The following is a 25466-nucleotide window of genomic DNA, read 5'->3' as shown; positions in this document are numbered from 1 at the left end:
TTACAACAATGATAACAATGATAATAAGAGCCTTAATGGAATACCTACTACTACGTGCCGGCTCTGGGTATAATTTATTCATCATAAATTCTGTAAAGTAGGTACCTTTTTCAGAGGTGAGGAAAACAAGGTACAGACACATTGAGGCGACTCCTCTACTAACATATGGCCCATAGCAGAAATCCAGGTAACCTGGCTTAGAATTGCTGCTTTTAAACATGCTGTTTTGAGTTCATGGGAGCCTGGATGCTTACCATTCACTGGGAGGCCCTGTGTCAGATCTTCAAGTTCTGTGCCTGTGAGACTCATTCCCATGTTTCCAAGAAGCATATCTAGTTTATTGACATCAATTTTCCCCCCTTAAAAAAAGGAAAAGGGAAAGAGAAAAATACAAGAATTCCAAAATGTGCAAAAAAAGAACAGTCTAATTTTTGGAAGCAATTAGTAACATGGCATTTGTTTTAGTCTGGTTGATTTTGGTACTGATAAGATTTCTTAAAATGGAAGTCTTTGATGGTATTCTTTTTTATGGCACGATTATTTCAAGTTCTATCAAAATTTGGGCAATTCCAAAGAAATATGGGACATTGCCCTAAAAATCAACATATAAAGCTCAGTAGTATCCACTTATGGCCCTAGAACAAGTAAACCCAGAAGAAGTGGAATAGAGGTTACCAGGCCAGGAGAGGGAGGAGGAAATGGGAAGTTACTCCTTAATCACAACCATTTCTGCTTGTGTCATGATAGGAGTGTCTGCATGACATGTGATCATGCTGAATGTTACTGAATTGCACCCTAAATATTGGCTAAACGTAAATTTCATATTATGTATCTTTTATCTAATTTTAAAAGATGAACTACACAGCAATCTATAGAATTGTGTTGTGTTTCCTTATTGCTTCAGCTAGAATCCTCTCTTCTCTAAGCCATTTATTTAGAAGTGAATAAGCCTTGTACCTTAGGATCACTACTTTGACCATTTTGGCTTCTCAAGTGAATCAAGAGATCTTGGAGAAAATACTTTTTATCCTATTCACCTTCCCCAACCCATAGTAGTACATGTACTTCTAGACTTGAGGAATATTACACATGACTTTAAGAATATAGTAAAAGCATCCCTCAGGGAAAAATACACATCTACATAGAGTAAAGCTTTGTACACAATTTCAGAAGTAGACCTGGGTATCTGACCTAGCAATTGTTTAATGAATACTGATCATTATTATGACAACAACATCAGGTATACAGACGAGGTTTACAGATGAACCCCTTAGAGTGGTGTCTTGGCTAATTACTATATGACCTCTGACAGTTAACTTTGCTTGTGTCTTAGTACACTCTACTGCAACATGGGAATAATAAGCATAATTTTCCTTTTAATCTTGTTGAAAAACTAGGAGAGACAATAAATTGTTCATTGTGTTTGGCTGTTAAAATGTACTTAATGATTTTATATTTTTTTTCTGTATTAAACCATCTGATTAGATAGTCGATGCAGGATTTACATTTGGGTTTGTCTGACTCCCAAAATAACTGGAGCTAGACAAACTAGGATATAAATACATGCCTTAACCATTTACTAACCACCCGAGTCAAATCACTGGGACCGTCTCCAACACAATCAGGTAGCACAAAAATGAGTTAGTGCCTTCTTGTGTATAAATAAAATTATGAAAAACATCTGAGATCACCAAGAAGAAAGGCACAGAATCTGTCTCCAGTGGCTTTGCAGTCTCTTTGAGAAAGAAGATACTGAAGAGATGAATAATAAGAAAGGCTTCATAAATGAAGTGCCAATTTCCTGTGCAGGTTTCAGCATGTGAAGCAAAGGATGTGGAGAAGGCCCTCTGGAAAGGCTGCAGAGACTGACACGGGCAGCCAAGGCTTTCTCATATAGACCTTTCACTGCATCCAACATATTTAATAGACATTTATTAGTGTGGCTTTTGTGGTTTTTCTCATCAGTTTTTGCTTTTGTTCTGCCTTGTTTTTCCATTTGATTTTACTGATTTTATGAGGCTGCTGCATAGTAAATTGTTACTTTCAGTATGTTATCACAAAACAATATATATTAGCTTTCTGTCAAAAATCAAAATGACTTCTTAAATTGCTTTGATGATTTATAAGGCTGATTTTAGTGCGATGTTTTACTTTTTGATGACTAGATTTTGTTAGCTAAAAGGGACTGAACATGTTTTGCAGAATAAATGTAGACCAACTGCAAAACCAATTGAAAAAAAAAAGACAGTAGAAATATACAGATTCAAATTTAAATCTCTAGGAAATAAGTGGAAATCAACAGAATTTCAAACTCATTTACCTTTTCACTATGATTCTGTCTTACCTCTAAGAGTCTTTATACCTTCCAGCAATTTGTTCTGCAGGATTTTTCTGTCAGCTGTAAGAAAATACACAATCCAAATTAAAGAGAACCTAGTTATGGAGATGGTTATAATTATTAATTTATTCTTTATTAATTTATTATTAATTTATTCTTTATTTTCCTCATTTTGATTTTTAATATATGGCCAAAGGTCTTTTTCCTTAAGTTTCCTTTCTAAACTTAAGTATTCATAGTAGAACTAAGAATGGTGACAGACATTTATTTCTTAGCCTAGATTTTTTCTTGATTTGCAAATAAAGAAGAAAATTGCAAAGTTAAAGATTTATTCTACAGTTAAACATTTATATCTATAACAAGCTTTTCACTTGAGAGTGGAATGTGACACATTTTTCCACAGCAGCAGAAATGCCCAAGGTCCTTAGAGGCCATACTGCTGACTTTTTCAACACCAGCACTTTGACATCTGAAAAGAATTCCTTGTTGTGAGGATCTGTCTGTTCATCCTGGGATGGTCACTAAGACATGGATTCTGTCCATATGCCATGGTACCTGCTGCTCTCCAACCAGAAATGCTTTCCCTGATACTGACAAATCTCTACTCAGCAGCACTGCCTCCAGCTAAAGAATCAGTGACCTGAACATATTAAATGCTTACCACAAGCTGATAATTTTTCCACCAGTTCCATGCATTCCTTATCTGTGAGTTCTATTCCCATATTTTGTACAACATCTTTTATGTCATCAATATCAACGTCTTCTCCTTCAATAATAACAAAATAGATTTCAAAAAATATGATGGCTTTAAATTTATCAGAGACACACACAACACGAGGTAGAAATACAATGAATTCCTTTCTGGTTATATGGAATTTTATAATCCCTGGAGACATGTAACTAGAGATACCTGGCAGACATATGAATGTTAACTTTCCAAAGCCCAGGAATTGCTGACATTATTTTATATATTGTGCTCACCATTGACTGGAAATGTTTTTGTCAGATTTTCAAATTCTTTTCCTGTGAGTTTGATTTCCATATTTTCAAGAACTTTGTTGAAGTCACTAACATTAATCATCCCTTCTTACAAAAGAGAACAAAATGAAATTAGCCAAATTAAATGGCATTAAAACATTAAAAATATAATTATTCCCATTGTTTATTTTATAAAATAATTTTTATAAGACATTGATTACAGTGATAAAAATGATAGTCATGATTGAGAAAGTCAATAGCAAAGTTATGAAGAGAACTGATCCAAGCTATAATTTGATAATGAAGGCACATAGTAACTGGACCTAACACACATGTGCCCTTGCATGTGCATGGTTCTAATTATCAGCCAATTTATGTAACCAATTTGGTATGTCTTTAAACAGATCTTCCTTTTCACTTACAGTCATAATCTCTTTATGTGGTTTCTCCATTGATTGTCTGTAAAGGTATTCATTTTCCCATTGCATTCTCAAGTTATGATTGATTCTTTATAGGCATAAAGTTTCATAGACATTTGTCAGTTGAAAAATCTGCCACTCCAACTTTCACTTTTATCTTTCCATAGAATCACATTTTAGAGTCTAAGGAAAAATGTTTCTAGAATTACAAAATAAGAAAGACTTTTGTGTGTGTGTCCGTGTCCTTGCAATTTTCATTCTGATGTGAATTTACCTTTCTCATAGATGCTGGACAAGTGGTTCAGAGTAGGATCTGGGATGGTTTAAAATCTCTCAAAAGTGACAGTTCAAATATGAAACTCCTGACCAGGTGAAAAATCATTTGAGATTCATCTATACTGGTCAAAGAATTGTTTTGGAAATTTGTCCAAGTCATTTGGAAGCTTAAGTGACAAGAAAAACCTTTGTGACTCAGCTAAGAGCTCTTTGTAGACAACACTTAAGTTTCCTGGCCACCCGTGCTTGCCCTGCAGGAAGTGGGGAAAGTCCTCTCCATTTCCCGTGGCTCAGAGCCTAAGGCTGACCAGGCACAAGACCTGGCATCAACCGTGCTCACCAGGGAACTTGAGGAAGGGCCCATCTGCCTTCCACAACTCCAGGCTCACTGCCAGTCTCATCCACCTTCACAAGTCTCATCTGAATTCCACAACTTCAAGACAGTGGCTGTAGACGCTATAAGCCTTAGTGCTGCCTGTGCTCACCCAGTGGGATTGTTCATTTAAACCAGTTGAATGCTAGGTAAATTACTCAGTCAATCCCTCTACTGACATTGTATTGAAAGAGAAAATAGACTACTAATTATATTGATACAAGAGAGAGATAAACAAGGACTTGAAACATAGCCAGTGGTTGCAGAGGCACATAAATTAGCAATAAATTAAAGAAATACACCAAAGCCCATTAGTAGAATGTTGACAAAAAAGGGAGAAGATACTGAGAAGGATGCTATAATAGTCTTTGGCTTGAATAAGCAAGTGGTAAAGGTCATCAGTTGAGAAGAAATTGTAGGAGCAAGAGTAAGTTTGGAAAGAAAGCAAATGCATTTAGATTCAGAATTCTTGGGTCTTAATTATCAAAGGTTCATTCCTGTTCCTAGTTCAAATTGACATGTAAATATATAAAGTTGAAGCTACAAATAGAAACCAAAGCAGAGATAGAGATGTGGAAGTCTATGAATGTCAAAGGGACTGGATGAGAAATATCATTTACTGAGGTCACAATTTATTTTGACTCCCTTTTTGTTCCCTCAGCTTACACTCAGTACCTTAAGCACTGTCTTGATCAAGTAATGATCTTAGTTTTGCTATGAGACATGTCTCATCCTTTTGAGAAGTTGATGTCTTCAGATTTTAAAAACGAACTTGGGATTTTTTTCAATGTTTCTATAAAAGGCTATCTGATAAAAATGATTTTAAAACTAATAGTTTTAGAAACTGTATACACCAATTTAGAAATCTTAGGAAAGACACAATTAAACACCTAATGTTTACCATCAACTGCCAGGTCTCCCGGTTCTGCTTCTGAAGGTTTGACCCCTCTGTTCTGCCGAGCAATGTCTATGCTGTTACCGTTAGCCTTCCCTCCTTTTGAGACACAAGTCAGGAGTAAAGAAATATGAACGCTTCCAAAACCATACTTGTTATTTTAATGATTATATCCTATTATGATATTCAGTACTTATGTGCTAATATTAAAATGATCAATAAAAATTCATTGTGGTTAATATGTTTGTGTTATTTCTATTTATAATTTTCCTGAGAGAACAGATAATGTCAATAGGAGAATTAAACCAGACTTTGTAAACTTAAATTTTACTGTTGGGTCAAGGTCACACTTAAAAATACTTAAAAGTTGAGCAACTTTGAAGCTTCTATTTGCATTTCCTAAATTTTCAGATTAATTATTACTGCTGCTTCTGATCATACTTTAATTTTTAATGCTTCTTTTTTTCTAATATCAAACTCTAAAATAATTCTTTTGGAATAAAATTTGGAAAATTCCAAAAAAAATGGCCTAATGCAAAGGCATATATTGAACATAAGCTGGTAAATTATAAATATGCTTTTAAAAAGTAGAAATTACACATTATTTATAAGAAAGACAGAATTTACAGCCACAAGACAAATACTATAAACTGAGCATTTAACAAAGTCTTGTTAATAGTTTTTGTAACAACCTTTGAGAGATTTCAGTTCATCCAATAATCTATTCTGAAATATCACCCAATGATGACCATTATGGATGATATTTATTCATTATTCTCTTAATTTCAAGATCTGAGTTCATACTTAGTTATTACTAGAGTCAAGAGCATAGTCATGGCAAAAAGAAAACTGAAAGTGGGTCTGGCACAATAGCCTAGTGGGTAAATCCTTGCCTTAAAATCACTGGGATCCTATATGGGCACTGGTGTGTGTCCTGGCTGCTTCACTTCCCTTCCAGCTCCCTGCCTGTAGCTGGGAAAGCAGTGGAGGATGGCCCAAAGCCTTGGGATCCTGTGCCCATGTGAGAGACCCTGAAGAAGCTCCAGGCTTCTGGCTTTGGATCAGCTCAGCTTTGGCCATTGTGGCCACTCGGAGAGTGAACCAGCAGATGGAAGATCTTTTTTTGTGTCTCTCCTTCTCTCCTTCTCTCTGTAAATCTGCCTTTCCAATTAAAAAAAAATCTTTAAAAAAGAATGCTGAAAACTATGCGGTTAATAAGAGAAATTCAAATATACTATTTTGGCTATTCTGTTCTCACCAACTGTCCCTCAACCCCTGGTTCTTTTAATCTAGTATGATGTCTCACGTAAGACTCAGCCATCGTTAGCATACCAAGTGAAAAATACTGTTTATGTGAAATTACTGTATCTTTTATGTTAGTTTATTTTAGGCTTAAGTTTTTCTAAATGTTTCCTTGTTTCCAATTTTTTTTTGAAGTTCTTCAAAAGATTCAAGTCTAGCTGTCCTGGAGGTAGGGGACAGGAAGTTCAATTATGTCTTAAGTACTTACCATTCACTGGTAGGTTCTTTGCAATATCTTTGAATTCCTTTTCTGAAATTTTCATCCCCATGTTTCCTAATACTGTGTCCAGTTTATTGAGATCAAGCTTTCCTCCTTAGGGGACCAAAGTTCATTAACAAAACAATGGAATGTGACAAATATGATTATTTTCCAGATATTATAGAAGTTTCAATGTAAGAATCACAGTTCATTGAAGTAAATTAAATGTATAAAAATGGTCACTAATAAAGTGAAAGCAAAAGCAGTATGTTTAACCTATTTTGAGGATCCAGCAATACAGAAAGTTTTTAAAGATTTACATATAACTCAGTGAATTCATCAGTAAAATCCTTAATGTAATGACCTTTTATTTAGTAGCATAGGGAAGTCATTTTTATGCTGAACTAATCTTGCACATTAATTTGCTTAGCTCCCAAGTAGATTTTCTGACAACCAACAATGCTATCTGCTTTGCTATTAATTGTTCACACTTTATTTTCTGCTATACCTAAAAATTGTAAAAGAAAACAAGACTTTAATCTAGTGGAAATATGTTAAATTATTGCTATGTTGAAGAAAATCTATAGATGAGGCATAAGTGCGAAATCATATACATTTTGAAAATATAAATATATGTGAAGAATTGACAATCCAATTACAAAAAAAATATTATAGGTAGAAAACATGTCAATATCAGACTGCACTGTTTCAATGCTTTTCACTTACCTTCAAGAGCTTTCACACTATTCATCATCCTATTTTGATAGAACTTTCCATCACCTGTAAGAAAAGCAATAGTTCAAGTCAAAGAGACATAAAAATTCACAGTAAAGTTGCACGGAAGTAATAATTTCAGAGAGATGAATTTTATTATTTCTGATTTATTATAAAATAAGAATAAAAACATGCAGTCTTTGGTATTCAAGACAATGAACTTATTAGCTAAACAACTTATATGCTAAACAATACTTCTTTTCTGCTTGCATTTCCCTTGTGTGCCTCTTAATTCCTTAAGGACACTTTTTAAAATTTTTTAAATTTTATTTTCCAGAATTAAATCTCTCAGTAAAATCGGGTTTTTGAAGCGTTGAGAACACTACTTCTGATTAAATAGGTAAATGTAAATCTACTGTATGATACCTCCAAATTTAAAGAGAGAAAAAAGGAAAAAGAGAGAGGTGAGGAGGGAGGGAAGGAAAGGGAGGAGAAAAATGTCATTGTGTTCTTAGAATTGTTTCTACAAATCACACTGTACCTGTTAAACACTACTAAAAATTAAAATAAAAATTAAAAAATTTGATGTTCATGTTGACTGAAGATGTACCTTAACATTTTTAGAAGAAAATATAGGATACCTTCAAGACCTTATAGAAGAAACACACAATAGTACAAACTGCAATGAAATTTGGATATAGTTTAAGAAGTATGGGCCTGGCACAATAGCCTAGTGGCCAAAGTCCTCCTCCCCCACCCCCCCGCATGCACCAGGATCCCATATGGTTGCCAGTTCTAATCCCAGCGGCCTGCTTCCTATCCAGCTCCATGCTTATGGCCTGGAAAGACAGTGGAGGATGGCTCAAGACCTTGGGATCCTTCACCCCCATGGGATACCCAAAGGATCCTGGCTCCTGGCTTTGGATCGGTACAACTCCAGCCATTGTGGTCACTTGGGGAGGGCATCAGTGGACAGAAGATCTTCCTCTCTGTCTCTCCTCCTTTCTGTATACCTGACTGTCAAATAAAAACTAGTAAATCTTAAAGAGTATGGTACACCATGATGAAACTGTAAAGCCAAATGAAAATTTTAAAATACATGTTGCTAAACAACAAACAAAACACCCACAACAGAGGTCAGTGAAGCATGGGCAGTAAGCCACTGACCCTTCATCTTATAGTTTTACTGCAAGATAGCTAAATCTAACTATGTCTATCCACTTACACATTAACTAGGGGTACTTTAGCCTACTACAAACTTCATAGAGTTGAGTAGCTGCAAAAAAGGCAGTAAGCATAAAACATTTCCCATTTTCTTTCCCCAAAAAGGTTTGTCTGTATCTTTATCTAGAATATAAAAAATTCTTAAAATTGCTAACAAAAATAGAAACAAACCAATAGGAAGTTGGACAAGAGACAGAATACATAAAAATAGGACACACAATTTTTTATAAGCTTATGAAATTTGAAAATAGTACATTCTATACTTACTCCATTAGCAAACATGTGAAAAACCAAATGTTACTACTTTGTGTTATGGGTACAACAATAAAATTGTTTCCTCAAAACTAATGCAAACATTTAAATTCTAATGTCTTAATGTTAGTGACTGATTGAGGATGTAGACTTGACCTAGCGGTTTGAGAGGTGGGTCCAATGGATCTTTGGGTCATTGGGGCATGCCACTGGAGGGTGTTTCTCCCAAGAAGTCTGCTTATTTGAGCTCCAGGTCTCCCAGCTGTTCTGTTTCCTGCCCCACCATGTGATCATGCGTCTGTACCACTATGACCAGCTTCCATCAGATTCCGGAGTATGGGGCTGCCTCATGCTATAACCTCCAACTGAGGGTTTCAACAAACTTTTATTTCTCAGTGACGTTCCTCTTGGGAATTTAAACTAAAGTAATGAAAAACAGGACCCACCACCCATTAGCCCAAAAGGCATTTTGAGCAAAAACTACACTTTTGTTGTTTTATGCAATTGGTTTTTGTTGTTATTGTTCTTTATTTTTGCTTTTTAAGTGCCTGGTGATACACTTGCAAGAAACCTGAGTGTAAACCTCAGAGAACAATAGGAAAACTCTGTTAAGTATCAAAAAATAAGTATTTTAGGCCTTGTAGCTCATAAGGTTTTAGTCATTACTAGTCAATTATTACAGCATAACAAGCCTGTAAGTAATATTTAGATGAACAGGAATATCTGAAGGGGACTCTACATTTTCTTCATTCTTGATGTTCCCTTAGCTATCAAAATGAGCGTTAATCCTCATAATTAAGAGCTTTGAAGGCCGCTATGTGACATGCCTACCATCAGCAGGTGACGTTTTCACCAACTCTGAGTCTTCTTTCTCTGTGCGATCCATGCCCACAGCTTCATGAATGCTCTTGACTTCTCTGATATTTACTTCACCTCCTTCAATGCAGAGAGAAATAAGAACAAATGTGGAATTTATGTATTATTTAATGACTAGAAAAACAATTGTAATCACCTACGAGTACTTGGTACCCCATATGAGCACTGGTTCAAGTACTAGTACTACATTTCTGCTCCAGCTCCCTGCTTATGGCCTAGGGAGCAGCAGAGTATGGCTCCAGTCCTTGGATCCCTGCACCCATGTAGGAAACAACGAGAGGACTCTTGGCTCCCAGCTTTGGATCGTTTCAGCTCTAGGTCTTTGTGCTTTGTGCCCACTTGAGGGTTGAATCAGCACATGGAAGAGCTCTCTCTTGCCTTAACTCTGTAATTCTGTAAGTCTGTAACTCTGCCTTTCAAATAAAAGTAAATCTTCAAAAAGTTATCTGTCGATACTCAATATTATCTCAACTGCTAGATAAACAAAGGCATAAGATGATCTAGTCAATTAGCTACTCCTAGCGGGATTTTAAAAAGAGAACCTTTGCATTTGATCCTAGTAAACTGTTATTTCATTACAAGGAGATATAGCACCCAATAAGATATAAACATTTAATTTAATTTTGAAAATTCAAATAATGTATCTAAATAAGTATTAATTATGTGATATCAAAAATACTCTCTAAATTATGAAATTACCTGAATCTACCAAAACTTTACTTTATTAATTTATAATTTGACTTTCTTAGAGTATTGACAGTACACTTTTGAAAAATACCGAGAAGAATAAAATCCTACTTTTAACAAAGGGAGTTAAAATAGAGCAATGTGCAATTTGGACGATTAGATACAAATGAGAATAAAGACAAGAACAAGATAATTATTAACTGTCAATAACTGAGCCTGTTAACAATTTGAGTCTTGGATTTATAACAATTCATTTCTCACCTGTCAAAATTTTCGCTTCATCCATCAACTCACTGAAATTAATACTCCCAGAATCTATAAGAAACAATGATGATTAAGGAACAAAAAATGTCAAAGATACAGGTCAAAAATCAAAATAAAACATACAGACCATTGTCTAAGTAAATTTTCTCCACTATTTTTATAAGTCATCTTTTAATTAATAGACTCTAGAGATGAACAATCTTTTAGTGAAAGCCCATTTGTCCCCTGAACAAGAGAGTAGTTTAAGGAGTGATTTCTAGTCCTCAGATGATACTCTATATTTTAAGTATAGTTAGACAGTAACTCTAGTATCGTTTATTGATACACACTTCTGTCACTATCAAGTTCAGAGTGATATTTAAAGAACTGAGAACTAAATTTCCTGTCTCTCTTCTTTTTCCAATATTCTCTTCTGAGCATATTTAACTCTTGAAAATTCTCTCCTGAGGATTTAATTTTATGACTATCCTGGAATTACTTTTTTATACTTTATCTCTTCATTCATCCATTCTTCTATTTCTCCACCTACACATCTATTAAAGATATATATGTTAAAGTTTTGTATTTTAGTTTTAAGGAATTTAACATGTGCCCAGCATGGTGGACAAATGGCTACGATCCTTGCTTTGCACGTGCTTGGGTCCCATTTGGGCACCAGTTCTAATCCCAGCAACCCCACTTCCTATCCAGCTCCCTGCTTGTGGCCTGGGAAAGCAGTCACGGATGGCCCAAACCTTGGGACCCTGCACCCACGTGGGAGACCTGGAAGAGGCTTCTGGCTTGTGGCTTTGGATGGGCTCAGCTCCAGCTGCTGTGGCCGCTTAGAGAGTGAAGCAATAGATAAAAGATCTTCCTCTCTGTCTCTCCTCATCTCTGTATATCTGACTTCCCAATAAATGTAAATCAACCTTAAACACACACACACACACACACACACACACACACACACACACACACACTATGAAACAGGAATGTGAAGTTCCCAGTAGAGGACAGCCCAAGTGCTTGATCCTCTGCAGCCATGTCAGAGACCCACAAGAAACTTGGACCTCCTGCTTTGGCCTGGCTCAGCCCTGGTTACTGCAGTGTAGGAAGATCATCTTTCGTTCTCCCTCTCCCTCCCCCTCCCACCCCACATGTGTGTCTCTGTGTCTCTCCTCTTCTCTCTGTAACTCTGTCAGTCAAATAAATAAGTAAATGTTTTTAAAAGTAGAATGAGGATAGTGAGCACTTTTGGAGAAGGGATGGTATGTTATAGCAGGGCATATGGAGGAGCTTCTGATATGGCTGGGATAGTTCTATTTCTTAATTTAGTGGGTGGATTCAAAAGTGTTCATTTTATAATAATTTTTGTGTGGTTTTCCATGTCATATCGAACAATTAAAAACCTATTTTAAAAAATAAGTGCAGGCAGCACATGGCAGAGGTTCAAGTCAGCACTTTGAACACTTGCTTCACATACTGAGAATGCCTGACTTGAGCCCTAGCTACTCCGCTTTGGATCCAAGTTCCTGATCATGTGCAGTTTGAGAAATAATGGCCCAAGTACTTGGGTCCCTGCCATCCACATTAGAAACCTGGATTGAGCTCTTGGCTCGTGACTTTGCCTGATGGAGACCTGGTGGCTATGGGCTTCTGGGAAAGTGAACCAGTGAGCAGAAGATCTCAGCCTGTCTTTCTGTATCTCTCTCTCCCCTTTGTGTCTGGGGTTGATTTCTGCCTCTGGCTCCCACTCCAACATTCTGTTAATGTGGATCCTGGGAAGTAGCAATGAAGATTCCTGGTATTCAGGTGGGAGACCTAGATTGAGGACCTGACTAAAAGCTTCAGATCATCTCAGTTTTGGCTATCGTAAGCTTTTGGAGAATAATTTTTTCTCTCTCTTTCTCTTTCCTCCTTCCCTCCATCTGTTCCTCCATCTCTCCTTCCTGCCTCTTATTTAAATAAAAATTTATAAAATAGAGAGATGGACAAGGCTCTACAATCCTTGCTCCCATTCCCATTCTGGAAGACTGAGTCTATGGAAACTTTTTAGCCAGGTAACCAAGAGACAACAGAACAAGATTCCTGTCACTGGGGGCAGGGCAGGAAAGTGAATTTAGGACTGCCACAAAGTTCAAACCCAGTACTTTTGCTGTGAGACAACACCACCTGATAGAGCCTGAGGCCTCCTTCTGTCTGTCCACAGACAGAATCCCTCGACTTTGCTGGCATGAGAGAGCTGTGCACCAGACACACACAGACTCATTTCAGTGGATGTCACCACATCCTTCTATCAGCCCAGCAAGTACTCCCAAGATCGGTTAGGGCCTGGTAACAATGAGAGTCTGGAGTGATCAAGCTTAGTGTCAGCCTAGGAGTCCAAGGACTGAACTAAATTTATCACTCCTTTCACACTTTTGGCAAACAGCAAGGGATCACAGGCCTGTATCTTGGGACTCCATGCCAGGCTGGCAGGACCGATCTGGAAGATCCTAACAGCCCCCCTCTTCAGGCCAGTGCTGTTTCTGCAGCCTCTGGACTTGCCCTGAGGTCAGCTGGAGTCTTGCAGCCACTGTTGATCCCAGTGCCATCACCTGTGAATCTACTCAAGCAATGTTAAGAACATAACAGTGTAGGCTTTGTTCTCAGAAGACTGCAGGCTCCAAATGTGACCCAAAACTGTGACACTGGTGACCACGGAACCAGGTATAAGGGCCTTCTTAGCCACACGGGCCCACTAAAAGGAAAAAACTTTTCAGGATGCAGTACCCCATTTTAGAAACTCCCTCGTTTCATTTTTTTTAAATTGTACTAATGCAAAAAAAAAAAAGAAAAAAAGATTTCACATATAAAACAGGTACTTTCCTCCCCCTTCTCTTTTCTTAAGCCCCCCCCCGCCATCCTTCCTTTTGTTCTTTAATTTTTATAAGAACATAATTTTAGTCTATTCTATAGTCACAAGCCAAATGTAACACTAACCAACAAATAAAAAGTACATGGATCACAATTACACATGAGTATAAACAAAGGGCTAAAAACAGCAATCAGACCACAAGATGTCCATTTTTTCTTATAGAGTTTTAAACTACTTTATATTAACTACTACATAAAAGAAAAGACATATTTGCAATTTGGGGGACTGGCTTATTTATGTGACAAAATGGTTTCAGTTGCATCTATTTTGTTGGAAAAGATGAGATTACATTTCTTCTTACACCTCACTTTATTCTTAAGGTGTCACTATAGATTTGAGACAAAAGAAAATGGGCTTAGGTTATTAACTATGACTGAAAAAGGCAGAATACAGCAACAGTAGATTTATGATGTATCTTGATGTAGGGTGTCATCTAGTGCCAAACTAGCAGAAGTGTCCACAGACTCAAAGAAAATAAGCACGATATTTAGAGTTTCTGGAAGGCGTGGCAAACCCAAATTCAGATAATGCAGACTGGAAGGACTCCTGGCATTTCAATGTGCAGGAGATGCTGAATGCCAACAAGTATCAAAACTTTAGGAACCATGATCTCACGTAATAGACAAAATCAAGTAACAGAAATTGATCTTCTGGCAAATTATCTGCAAACCCTGGCAAATAATTCAAAATGGCTGTTTCAAGGAAACTCACTGAGTTTCAACAAAAATAAATAAAACCTTACCAGAAATGCAGGACAATTAAAAAAAAAAACAGAAATCCTTGGGCATAGTAAGTAAAATAAATTAAAAGGAGGAAGCAATTAGTTAGCTCAAAGCTAAAATATTTAAAAATATATAACCAGAGAAGAAAAGAAAAGAAAATGAATAAAGCTTATACAAATTTTGGAGACAGTATTAAAAGCAAATATCTGAGTTACTGGGGTTCATGAGAAACTTGAGAATGCCAAAGGACAGAAAACTTATTCAGAAATAATAACAGAAATCTCCTTTTACCATTGTATAATTCCGATTTCAAAACCATTCACACTTAAGTTTGTAAGCAAACATGCTACTGAAAAGCACCGTAATGACCATAGCACTCACCACTGACTGGTATCTTTTCTGGTACATCTTCAAGCTCCTGTTCTGTGAGTTTAATTCCCAAGTTTTCTCTTTTACTGTTTTGAACTTTCCCTCCTTAGAAAAAGAAAGTGAGAAAATGATTAAGATGTAAGTAATTTGTTAAGCTTTACAAATATATTAAAATGCTTTACTATCAGGAAAAGATTAAGAGAAAAATATAATCTTTCAGTGTTAGTAGTCCCTACCTTTAATTATAACACTAACTTTGGACGAACAGCTTCCTTAAACTTTAAGGAAGTTATCTAGGTGAAACAATACCCAGGAAATAGTTCACAAAAACAATTGTAAACTAATGAAATGTTCAGCAGAGAGGATTTTGAGAAATTCCTCATTGCTAGAAAACTACTATTGGTTTCCATTGAAATTCTGAAATTATGTGGTTTTTCCATGGAGTGAAACAAGTTTACAAGTATAGATTATTTTTTCATTGGAAAACTACTTGTTTAATGCCAATGAGCACATGTTTATTAACTACCTGTTATGATATCAAAGATGACTTAACTATAAACACTGAGAAGATGAAGTAAGAGCTGAGGTTGTGAGTACATGGAGAGGGACATTCATTAATGTGGACATTTATATAAATTTCCTAACAATATGAATTTTCAAGTGTTTGCTATCAAAGGGTTTATAATATTTTTTAACATTATATCCATTGCATCTATACATTTACACTTCCTATTGTTTTAGTTTTAAGATGCTATGCTTAACAGATGTGTTTAAAACTTCCCTGATGGTCCCACCGAACTAAGATCTTCTATAAGGCAACGGAGCCTCATCTGTAAGACTCACCAGCCACCGGGAGCTCGTCCAGCAGCTTCATTTCTTGATTTGTTAGCTCAACGCCCATGTGGCAGTCTGGCAGACACTGTACGTCAGTCTTTTGTCCTTTAGAAAGTGAGAGTGTTATCAATCAAGAATCAAACAACTTATTAATGTCTATAAAAGTTTCTAATTTGAAGACATTCAAGTGTATGAAACACAGATTTATGCAGAACCAATAAAAGCATATATAACAAATTTATTTATTTAAAAATGCCAAAAATTGATTTGCCTCATCTTTGGCAAGTTAAAATAGAGGAGAGAATAAATTTTACTTGAATTACTATTGGTTCTAATTAGAATATCAGAATCATTTCTACACCTTATCAAAGTTCTATAATTTTGAAATTTTTTTGTGTTTATGAATTTCAAGGTGTTCTCTACATGTAGAAAATTTAAAAACCTTGTCTTGTTTTTATTTAATTTGTTCTGAATTGGGAGTTTATAAATAGTACAGAATGAATGACAGTAAGAAAAAATAAAGTTTACAAGTTGGTAGCAAATCAGAGACATTTAATTGCTATATGTAAAGGAAAATTCAAGGATACTAGAAGTATTTTAAAAGCTGTGAGGACAAAATTGACTAATGAAGAATAGAACCACAGAAACGTATCATTTATGATTCTCATATTCTGTATAAAGCTTGGGGAACTTGATATCACACTGACTTCCACTCACCTTTAAAAGCTTTCAATTCATCCCACAACGCTCTCATTGAAATTTCTCCATTTGCTGAAAGAAAAATAAAAACAATAAGAAGCAGTGGGCCAGAATGTGTTTCAGTGTTCCATTTTCAGAAACAGGAATAATGATGTGTGCTAGATACACATCTTTCAGGAACACTGAAACATCCAAAGCAAGGATTTTTTGCATTGACTGATCTCTTTTGCGAGAATTCTCAGAAGTAATTATGAGCCATGTGCATTATTCATGGAAATAAATCTTCTTTGGAGAAACAAAAAGAGAAATAAACTGTGAAAGTTAGAAATAATGTGAAGAGTCAAAAAATTACAAATTTTTATCTACTTTCATCTTCATAGGAATGAATAAGAGTAAAAAAGAAATCTGAGCCCATCAGAAGACAGGAGCCAGCAGAAAATAATTTAATACTGGTTCTTTTGTCTATTTTACAAGATAAGTTGTCTCAACTCCTAAATTATTTCCTTTAATGTTTTTATTTAGTGTTAGTGGCAAGACAGAGATTTTACGTCCCTTCTTGCCAAAAAGAAAGAAATTTCATGAAATCTAATGTGAAGATACTTTGCATGTAAATACATGAAAATAGGAAGATTTGAATGCATTGATATTTAAATAAAGTGGCAAAAGTAACCATAAATTGGAAATAGTAAATATGTATCTTATAGAGTCATCTGCTTTGTCACTTAACATTAAAAGACTTTAAGCCATCCAGCAATCTATTCTTGTAAACTTTATCATTAGCTACAAAAACATACGAATAAATGATATGGAAGTTCACCAAGGCAGCATAATCCATAAGTTAAGCAAAACAATTATGCATGTCACCTTTCCTAGAAAATTTGCAACTTAAAAAAAAAATTTAAGTTTATGCTCAATCAATGTTCTCTTTACAATTGTTGGTACCTAATAATTTTATTGTTGTTCTTCTAAAAAGCTTTTTATTTTAACTTTTTATTGTAGACATACTATACATCTTGTAGCACTTTATATATAGTGAATAGTTAGATAAGGCCAATTAACATATCTAAACCTTCATATACTTATTTCATGAACTTTGTAAGAAGCACTGATTGCTATATTAGTTTTCAATGCTTTGAGATCTTTTTCAGCTCTTTAATTCTCAGTTTCATTTGGAACTCTTTTCCAGTGGAGCCTTTTTAGTTATCAAAGTTATTTCTCAATTTTAGTGAAGAATTTGTGAATAGAGAAGTTATTGCTAAAATCATAAAATCTTAAATTTCAAGAAGCTCATTTTTTAATTTAAAAAATATTTATGATTATAATCTCATGTAACATGATAAAATTATATGTGAGAGTACCTTCTAATTCTGTTTGTCTCCTCGTCATCATTATTATTACCTGGATACCTTTTCCTATTATTTTAATTTCCATAACAGCCTCTATCATCCCAGGTAAATCATGTTAAGAAATTCCAATGTTTCCTTATATATATCAGGTGAGTGAGTGTGAATGTGTACAAAAGACAGAGAAAAATTATGTGGACATGGCATATTTTATTCCAAATGATTTCTAAAAGTATGTTTTCTATACTACCTAACAGAATGCTATAAAAACTTCCACAAACAAAGCAGGAACTTCTGTCAAGATTGTAATTATATTTTAGATTCTTACCTTCCACTGGCAAATTTTGAGCCAGATTCAGAAATTCTTTATCTGTGAGTGTTATTCCCATGTTTCCTAGAGCATCTTCCAAGTCGGAAACATCGACTGCTCCTCCTTGAAATGATGACAAATTGGCATAGTAAAATAAGTCTAATATTTTTCTTCAAAACATGAAAAAAACCAAACCATTGATGCCCACTCGATTTTAGCTATTACAGTAACCTGAGTAGAAAGCTATCCTCTGACCTAGTTAACATTTTAGAAGTTATTTCTTAAATAATTCAGTCATTATAATAAAGATATTCTAAATATATTATTCAAATAATAATTTTTAAATTATGATAATCTTTATTAAAGTTTTGTCATATTATCTGCTGTGTTAATGAGAATTTTAGCTCAAAATAAAAAATAACAACTATATTGGTAAATATTCCAGAAATGAAAAAATGACTATGAAAATCTTGTCCTGACATTTCAGTGATTAAGTCCAATAATGTAAGCAAAGTTCCAAGCACTTAATATAAAAGAAAGGAAATGTGGTACAATGCAAGGAATGATTAAGACTATGTAACATATAATTTAGCATAAAGATGAAGGCATTAGATTCATAACAACTTCTAACTAACCTGTAATAATATCCACTGAATCCAACAATGTTTTGAGATCAACCTTCCCATTTTCTATAAAAAATAAAAATCATTGTGAGGACATGGGTAACATTACAAAATACAGAGGAAATAAAATAAGGAAATAAATTAGATCCACAATTATATCTGAAGCAATAGTTTATGTGCAATATATGATAAAAATGCATTCTTTGTTAGTTAGAGGATTGGTTCAAGAACATGTTTTTAAAACTTTTACACTTGCAGGAATTTCAGAATGGGCCACTAGTGCTGACAACTCTATCTCCCGGTGCAAACACAAAGTTCTTTCCAGGATTTACTTTAAAAGGGGTTCAACTTTTTCTGGTTTTGGGGGGAAAAAAATCACTGGTTAGAGGTAGACAGTTATGGAAACATGGAACTTTATCAGAAAAGGCAGATTAGCCCATGGTTACATACATCATCTGGGCAAGGTACAAAATAAGAAGGAAAAAGACTACTTCAAGAATTAGGTTAAAAGAAGAAGAAGAAGAAGAAGAAAAAGAAAGCATTTTTCTTCTTTATGTAGTCTCCCCCTCCTCCTCCTTCTAGGCTCCTAAACTCCAGTCACTGAGGCCTGTCTTGTTGTTGTTCTTGTTGATTTTATCTGCTGTTTCATGTCAGCCTTCCTCATGTGGGGGATATTGTTGGAGCAAGTGTTGAGTGACAAAAGTGCCCTGAGGTGGGTATTATGACTGTTTGAAATGTTCCTATTCAAGCTACAGCCAGATGCTGCAATTCAGTCAGGCGTATTCCTTTTTTGTGGCCCTGTCACTTCAACTCCTGGCCTGTAAATGTTTCTAAAGAAAGTATAATCTTCATGCAGGCACACTGCAGGTCCTTAGAATAGGGTAGACAGGAATCTCGACCCTACAAGATGTATGGCACTGCTTGCCCAGAGCAGATACATTTGCTGTAATATCCTGCCACAAGATGCCTTTAGACATAGGTGGTCAACACCAACCTTTCCTGCACTGGTATCCACGAAACTAATGCATTTCTAGTTCTTCCAACTAGAGATATTTATTTCTTACTCCTCTAGGTCATTCTCTCCATGCATTCAATCATTCCCCAAATATTTAAGGTCTGTCAAATAAATTAAAGGAATCATGCTAGGCCAATGAAAATATACAAAATCTGAATCTAAACATACAACAGTTATCCAAAGGTTCCTACTTGTAATATAATAGCATAAGTGCAGTGACACAGATGGTCAGTATATAATGAGTGAGAAACCACCCTAAAGTAAGTCCTGCACTTACTTTTTAGTTTTATTCATTTATTTGTAAGGCAGGGAGAGAGAGAGACAAAATCTACCATCCTTTGTTTCAGTCCCTAAATTCCAGCAACAGTTGGGTAGAACAGGCTAAAGGCAGAAACCCAGAAATCCATCTGAGTACCCTGTGTGTGTGTCAGGGACCTAAGCACCTGAGCCATCCCTCGCTGCCTGTCTGGACATACACCAGCAGGGAGCGGGATAAGAAGCAAAGCTGGGACTGGACCCAGGCACTCCGACATGGGTCACAACTATCCCAAGCAGCAGCTTAGCTCCTGCAGCACAATGACTGCCCAGGCTCTGACTTAAATCACAATGGGTATCTCCCATTATCCTCACAAATTATACTTTTATACTAAATATCACTAGCTAATTGGAATTCCTTTTAGCAAGCCCATAAAGAATCTTCTCCTAAGACTTACCATTAAGTGGTAGATTCTCTGTCAGACCTTCTCGTTCCTTGTCTGTAAGTTCAATACCAAGGTTTTCCAGAACAGTGTCTATGTTATTGATGTCAACCATCCCTCCTTAGGAAAGACACAGAAGAGAATCATAAAGAAAAAAATTATATACAAATATTAATGAAATCAGGGGTAATTTTTTATCTCACGCAACTTTATATAAAATACAAATATATAAAACATATCAGTTATATATACACACTCATATATACCTATCAGTGGATAGGTATATTTAAAAAATTTTATACCTATCAGTGGATAGGTATATATGATTGGCTCAGCAAATTAACTATAATCATGATCAGGACAGCTTAGGTAAATAATTCCTGAACCTGTAAATTTTACTTGGGGGACTCTGTGTGGCTGAAGTTATTATCTGTAGCGTTGTCCCATAAAATATAAGGGAGATACTGGGCAGGTCTTTCTTCAAAACAAAAGTTAAGGCAACATTTGAGTGTATAATTAAAACATCAGGCAATCAATACTACAAGGTCACAACTTGTGGGTAATAATAAATTGAATAATAAATTGATCAAAGAGCGAAGAGCACCATGAACAACGCATTCATCACACACTTGGCTAGGAATGCTGCTGACTCATTTTCTCAAGGGTCATATGCCACCTCTGAGTATTTCGTCATCATTTATTAACCAGCAACATTGACCAGCCATATATTTCCCCCTTTCTATCCTATTTTCTCTTATTCTATGATCATAAACAGAAAACAGAAAATAAATGTTCCCACCAATCACAATTTATATACCTTTCATAGACTTCAGACCATCCAACAAACGCTTCTGATACACCTTCCCAGAAGCTGTAAGAAAAGACATGGTTTCTATCAGAAAATAAAAACAAGGAAAGTGGATGGTCACATAGCTGTGACACAACTGGGAAATTCCAGTAAGATGTTTTGTAAAATTCCACCCTTTGGGAAACCTTTATTAAAGTCATCAGATAAAAATTAGCTTTTTAAAATTATTATTAATTATATTATGTGATACAGTTATATAGGTACTGGGAGTCCCCCCTTCCCTCCCCTAACCCTCCCAACCTGGAAGAAAAGCTGCCTTGACTAGTCAAAAAAATGTACAGTGTTTGACATCCAAGGGAAGTGCTGGGGAGACTTTGTGATTATTCACAAATTATCCCCACTTCTGTCTGTCCCTTTTCCTTCTTCCCCTTTCTTGTAATGGTCTCTTGCTCTTCCCTCCATCTCAGTTAGGACTCAGTAACCCGATGGCTAACATGGTTACCTTTGCATCAGCTCTGATAGACAGCTAGAGAGCTTGGTGACTCCCACCTTAACCCTGCATGAGAGCGAGCTGACCCTTTCCTTGTCACTCCATCACTCCTAGAAGAAGTAGCTGAAGACACATTATAAACGTGCTCACATTGGCATCCAGCTCCCTGGGAAGGCCACCCTGCATGTGTTTGGCTCACCATCCGTGGGTACGTTTTGCTGTAGCTTCGCACATTCTCTCTCGGTGAGCTCTATTCCCATGTCTCCCAGAGCATGTAGCACATTGGCATCGACTTTTTTGCCTTTCAAAAGATAGGAACGTTAGTGCTTGACCACTTTGAGGATCTCTAATGATTCTAAATAATCAGTGATGTATCATCTGCGCTGTGTCACTTTCACCTTGAAGTAATGAACAAGTAGAAACACTCAAGACTACATAGAATTTCGGGGGAATCACAAAATCTCATCCCTTAATTTTATAAAAGGAACAATCTTTTGGTTGTGAATTTGTGAGCAAGTAATTTGCCATCAAGAATAATGGAAACTTAATTAATGTAAACAAATTAGAATAACAGAAACTTAACTGGTAACTTAGTTGTATATGAAATATTGCGATTAGCAACTTTCCCTTCACATATGCCTATGATGACAAGGCATATGTGAATATTTGACAAGGCATATTTGAATACTGGTGAAGTAAAATCATATGATTGATTTATTAAATTATTCCATCAGATTTCTTACCAAACTATAGACTTGAATTATATGCATTAAATTTAAAACGTTCAAGTAAATATATCACAGGATTTTAGAAGCAAATTTAGGATGGAAAAATGTTGAGAAAGTATTTTTAAATTAAAACAATTACATAGTAACTTTCTACTCACCAGTGAAATTTTTAACTTCATTCATCAACTTTGTCATTTTATATTTCCCATTAACTGTTAAGGAAAACATAAATCAAATGCAGATATGATATCTGCATCCATTAAAAAGATGAATTTTAAAAATCAAGCAATATTCATACGTACCGCATACTTGCCTCTCCCTGTCTTGAACCAAAGAATTTAAAATGACTTCCAAAATTTTGATTTATTAAACTATATGAAGATGAACTTCCAACAGTCAAGACTCAGGTATAAAATTAAATCAATGTTGTCCTTGGGTTCTATTTCATTATTTTATGCCTTTGAAAACTCTAAACTACTTATTATATTAAGCACAAAATAGTATTTGCAATTCATATGTACTGCATATTAACATTTGTACATGGCTTTAGATACTGCCTTCTGATGTAATTAGTTTTAAGTAATAATTCCTGAGTTTTCCCTGAGTCAAAATTTTTTTTCTTTTTAAAGTTTATTTTTATTGGAAAGGCAGATCAAATTTACGGAGTGAAAGAGAGACAGAAAGATTTCCATCCACTGGTTCACTCCCCAAATGGCCACAATAGCCAGAGCTGAGCTGATCCAAAGCCAGGAGCCAGGAGCTTCTTCCAGGTCTCCCACATGGATACAAGGCTCCAACGCTTTGGGCCAGCCAACATGAGGGAGCCGGATAGGAAGTGGAGCAGCCACACACAAACCGGGGCCTATATGGGAATCCTGGTGTCTGTATGTTGAGGATTTAGCCACTGAGCCATCCTGTTGGAACTGAGACAAAATTTGTTTCTTCTTTTATATCAGGAAATAAAAATCAATTTGATCAAACTTGAGAAAATTAAAGACTGTATATAGATTCTATACATATAATCAACTTTTAAAGAACACAAACATAAACAACTCAAGATAACCTGAGAAAACGGGCATCTGTAGCTCAAAGATTTACATGCTCACCATCAACAGGCAGTTTCTCCACTAAATCTTTACTTTCCATTTCTGAAAGTTCCATTCCCATGTCTTGCGAAACTGTGTCCTGTTTAGTGACATCAAGGATTCCACCTTAGGAAAAGGAGAGGAACAAAAACGAGAGTGAATAACCATAAGACATGAAGCTATGAATTACTGTGCATCACAGATAAGTTTCACCTGAAGACTGAAGTCCAGTGAAGTGTGATGAACTATACAAAGACTGCCAGTAATGAAGGCAGAATTGAAATGCATATGTTAGAATCTTTTAGGGAGGATCAGTTTACATAATTAGCTCTCAAATGTTGTGCCATGTTACACCATTTACAGAAATAAAGAAAGCAAGTGTTATACCCACTTTCCCCTCAGAAAATGTACCAACTAGTTTTAATGATTCTTACATTTTTGCTAAATTAGGAAAATATCACAGGGATATAAATCTTTATAGTAATATCATGGATATCTTTGTATCCATCTAAATTAAGGAATATACAGTTGACAAAACAAAGGTATCCCATGAATCCTTCCTTGTCTCCATTCTTTCATTTTCCCTATGAAGAACTTTGCCCGTAAATGTAGTGTTGACAATTCCACTTTATATGTATATGTGAAAGTGTTGCATAATTTTGAAATTTGCATGCTATATCATAATGTGAGTGCTCTCTTGCCATTTGGAATCTTTATTAAAATTTCTCCTTTCTTTTGGTTTTAAATTTGTCCATGTTGAAACATGGAGTTCTTCCTCACTTCAGCTAGCATTTATCATTAGACTAGAATGTGTCATCACACAATGATTCTCCTGCAGATGAAGCTTCCATCATTTACCATCATCAAATTGAAATGTAAATTCTTGAAAATGTCTTTTCTGTACAAGAGTGTCTGGAATACACACAGGAATACAATGTGTAAAGTGGAATGTGACCGTCTCTTTAATTTTTTGAGATTTTACCTTATTTATTCCAAAAGTATTGAATCAATTCAAATCCATACCAGTAGTACATGAGAGTTTCCATAGTTCCTATCATTGTTAGAACTTGGTTAGGATCGACTTTACAGTTTTTGTGAATTTGATATGTGAGCTGTTGCTCAACTTAAACTTTCATGACCACTAGTAGGGTGAAATTCATTTTATAAGTGATTAACTTTGAAGGGGAGATTGCCCTCTTTTGTCAAACACCTTTTACTCCCTTCCTTTAAGTTTTAAAAATTTTTGACTAATATGAAACACTTGTACACCTTTTTAGGACACAATTATTATATAAATACAGTATAAATCAGTAACAGCAGGCAATTAGCATCCGTAACTCCCTACTAAGCCTCCAAGTTTGGAGCTATCATTCTCTCCCCTCCGGTCAATTAAACTATATATATATAGTACATGACTGTGATCTACAATTGCTCACTGTGCGTTGGGACAGTAGAATTTATTACTTCCGTGTTTTGATATTCTTTATCCTCTATTCTTCTATCCACTTTTTCCCAAACTTTCCCAGTCCACAGTAACCAACATTCTTTTTAAGATTAAGCTTTATTTTTAAACTTGTACATATTAGGATATGGCAACCAGTTGCATCCATTTGACAACAAATGTTAATACTTCACTCTTTTTGTGGTTGAATAATATTCCAATGTGTATATAAATTTTCTTTATCCATTCTTCCATCTGTGTACACCTTGATTAACTCCATATCTTGTCTATAATGAATAGTGCAACAATGAATACGGAAAAGTAACTCTTCAATATAATCTCATTTCCTTCAGATACATATCTTAGAAGTGGGATGACTGGATCATATGTTAGAGCTGTTTTTATTTTTAAAAATGTTTTAAAGATTTATTTATTTGTATTGAAAAGTCAGATATACAGAGAGGAAGAGAGAGGGAAAGATCTTCTGTCTGCTGATTCACTCCCAAAGTGACCACAACAGCCAGAGTTGGGTTGATCTCATTTCCTGGAGCCAGGAGCCAGGAGATTCTTCTGGTTCTCCTATGTGGGTGCAGAGTCCTAAAGCTTTG

General features: G+C 35.5%; 1 protein-coding gene across 1 annotated transcript in view; it reads right to left on the bottom strand.

Moving 5' to 3' along the window:
• The window catches only part of EFCAB13 (EF-hand calcium binding domain 13), a 191792-nt gene that overhangs the window by 108345 nt on the left and 57981 nt on the right, over positions 1 to 25466 (bottom strand). Inside the window, exons 21-39 of the mRNA XM_040989343.1 lie at positions 23439 to 23543; positions 22491 to 22544; positions 21804 to 21905; positions 21124 to 21177; positions 20322 to 20426; positions 18606 to 18659; positions 17989 to 18093; positions 16336 to 16389; positions 15628 to 15723; positions 14797 to 14889; positions 10795 to 10848; positions 9802 to 9906; positions 7507 to 7560; positions 6790 to 6894; positions 5286 to 5378; positions 3320 to 3424; positions 3000 to 3104; positions 2345 to 2398; positions 255 to 359 (exon numbers count right to left, since the gene is read on the bottom strand). Of these exons, the coding sequence (XP_040845277.1) occupies positions 255 to 359; positions 2345 to 2398; positions 3000 to 3104; positions 3320 to 3424; positions 5286 to 5378; positions 6790 to 6894; positions 7507 to 7560; positions 9802 to 9906; positions 10795 to 10848; positions 14797 to 14889; positions 15628 to 15723; positions 16336 to 16389; positions 17989 to 18093; positions 18606 to 18659; positions 20322 to 20426; positions 21124 to 21177; positions 21804 to 21905; positions 22491 to 22544; positions 23439 to 23543 (1602 nt within the window). The remainder of the gene's footprint in view (positions 1 to 254; positions 360 to 2344; positions 2399 to 2999; positions 3105 to 3319; positions 3425 to 5285; positions 5379 to 6789; positions 6895 to 7506; positions 7561 to 9801; positions 9907 to 10794; positions 10849 to 14796; positions 14890 to 15627; positions 15724 to 16335; positions 16390 to 17988; positions 18094 to 18605; positions 18660 to 20321; positions 20427 to 21123; positions 21178 to 21803; positions 21906 to 22490; positions 22545 to 23438; positions 23544 to 25466) is intronic.

The sequence above is a fragment of the Ochotona curzoniae genome, unplaced genomic scaffold, assembly GCF_017591425.1.
Source record: "Ochotona curzoniae isolate NIBS_2020 unplaced genomic scaffold, NIBS_Ocur_1.0 contig_523, whole genome shotgun sequence".
Taxonomy (NCBI): domain Eukaryota; kingdom Metazoa; phylum Chordata; class Mammalia; order Lagomorpha; family Ochotonidae; genus Ochotona; species Ochotona curzoniae.
The sequence above is the reverse complement of the archived record's forward strand: the minus strand, read 5'-3'. Positions and strand labels throughout refer to the sequence as shown.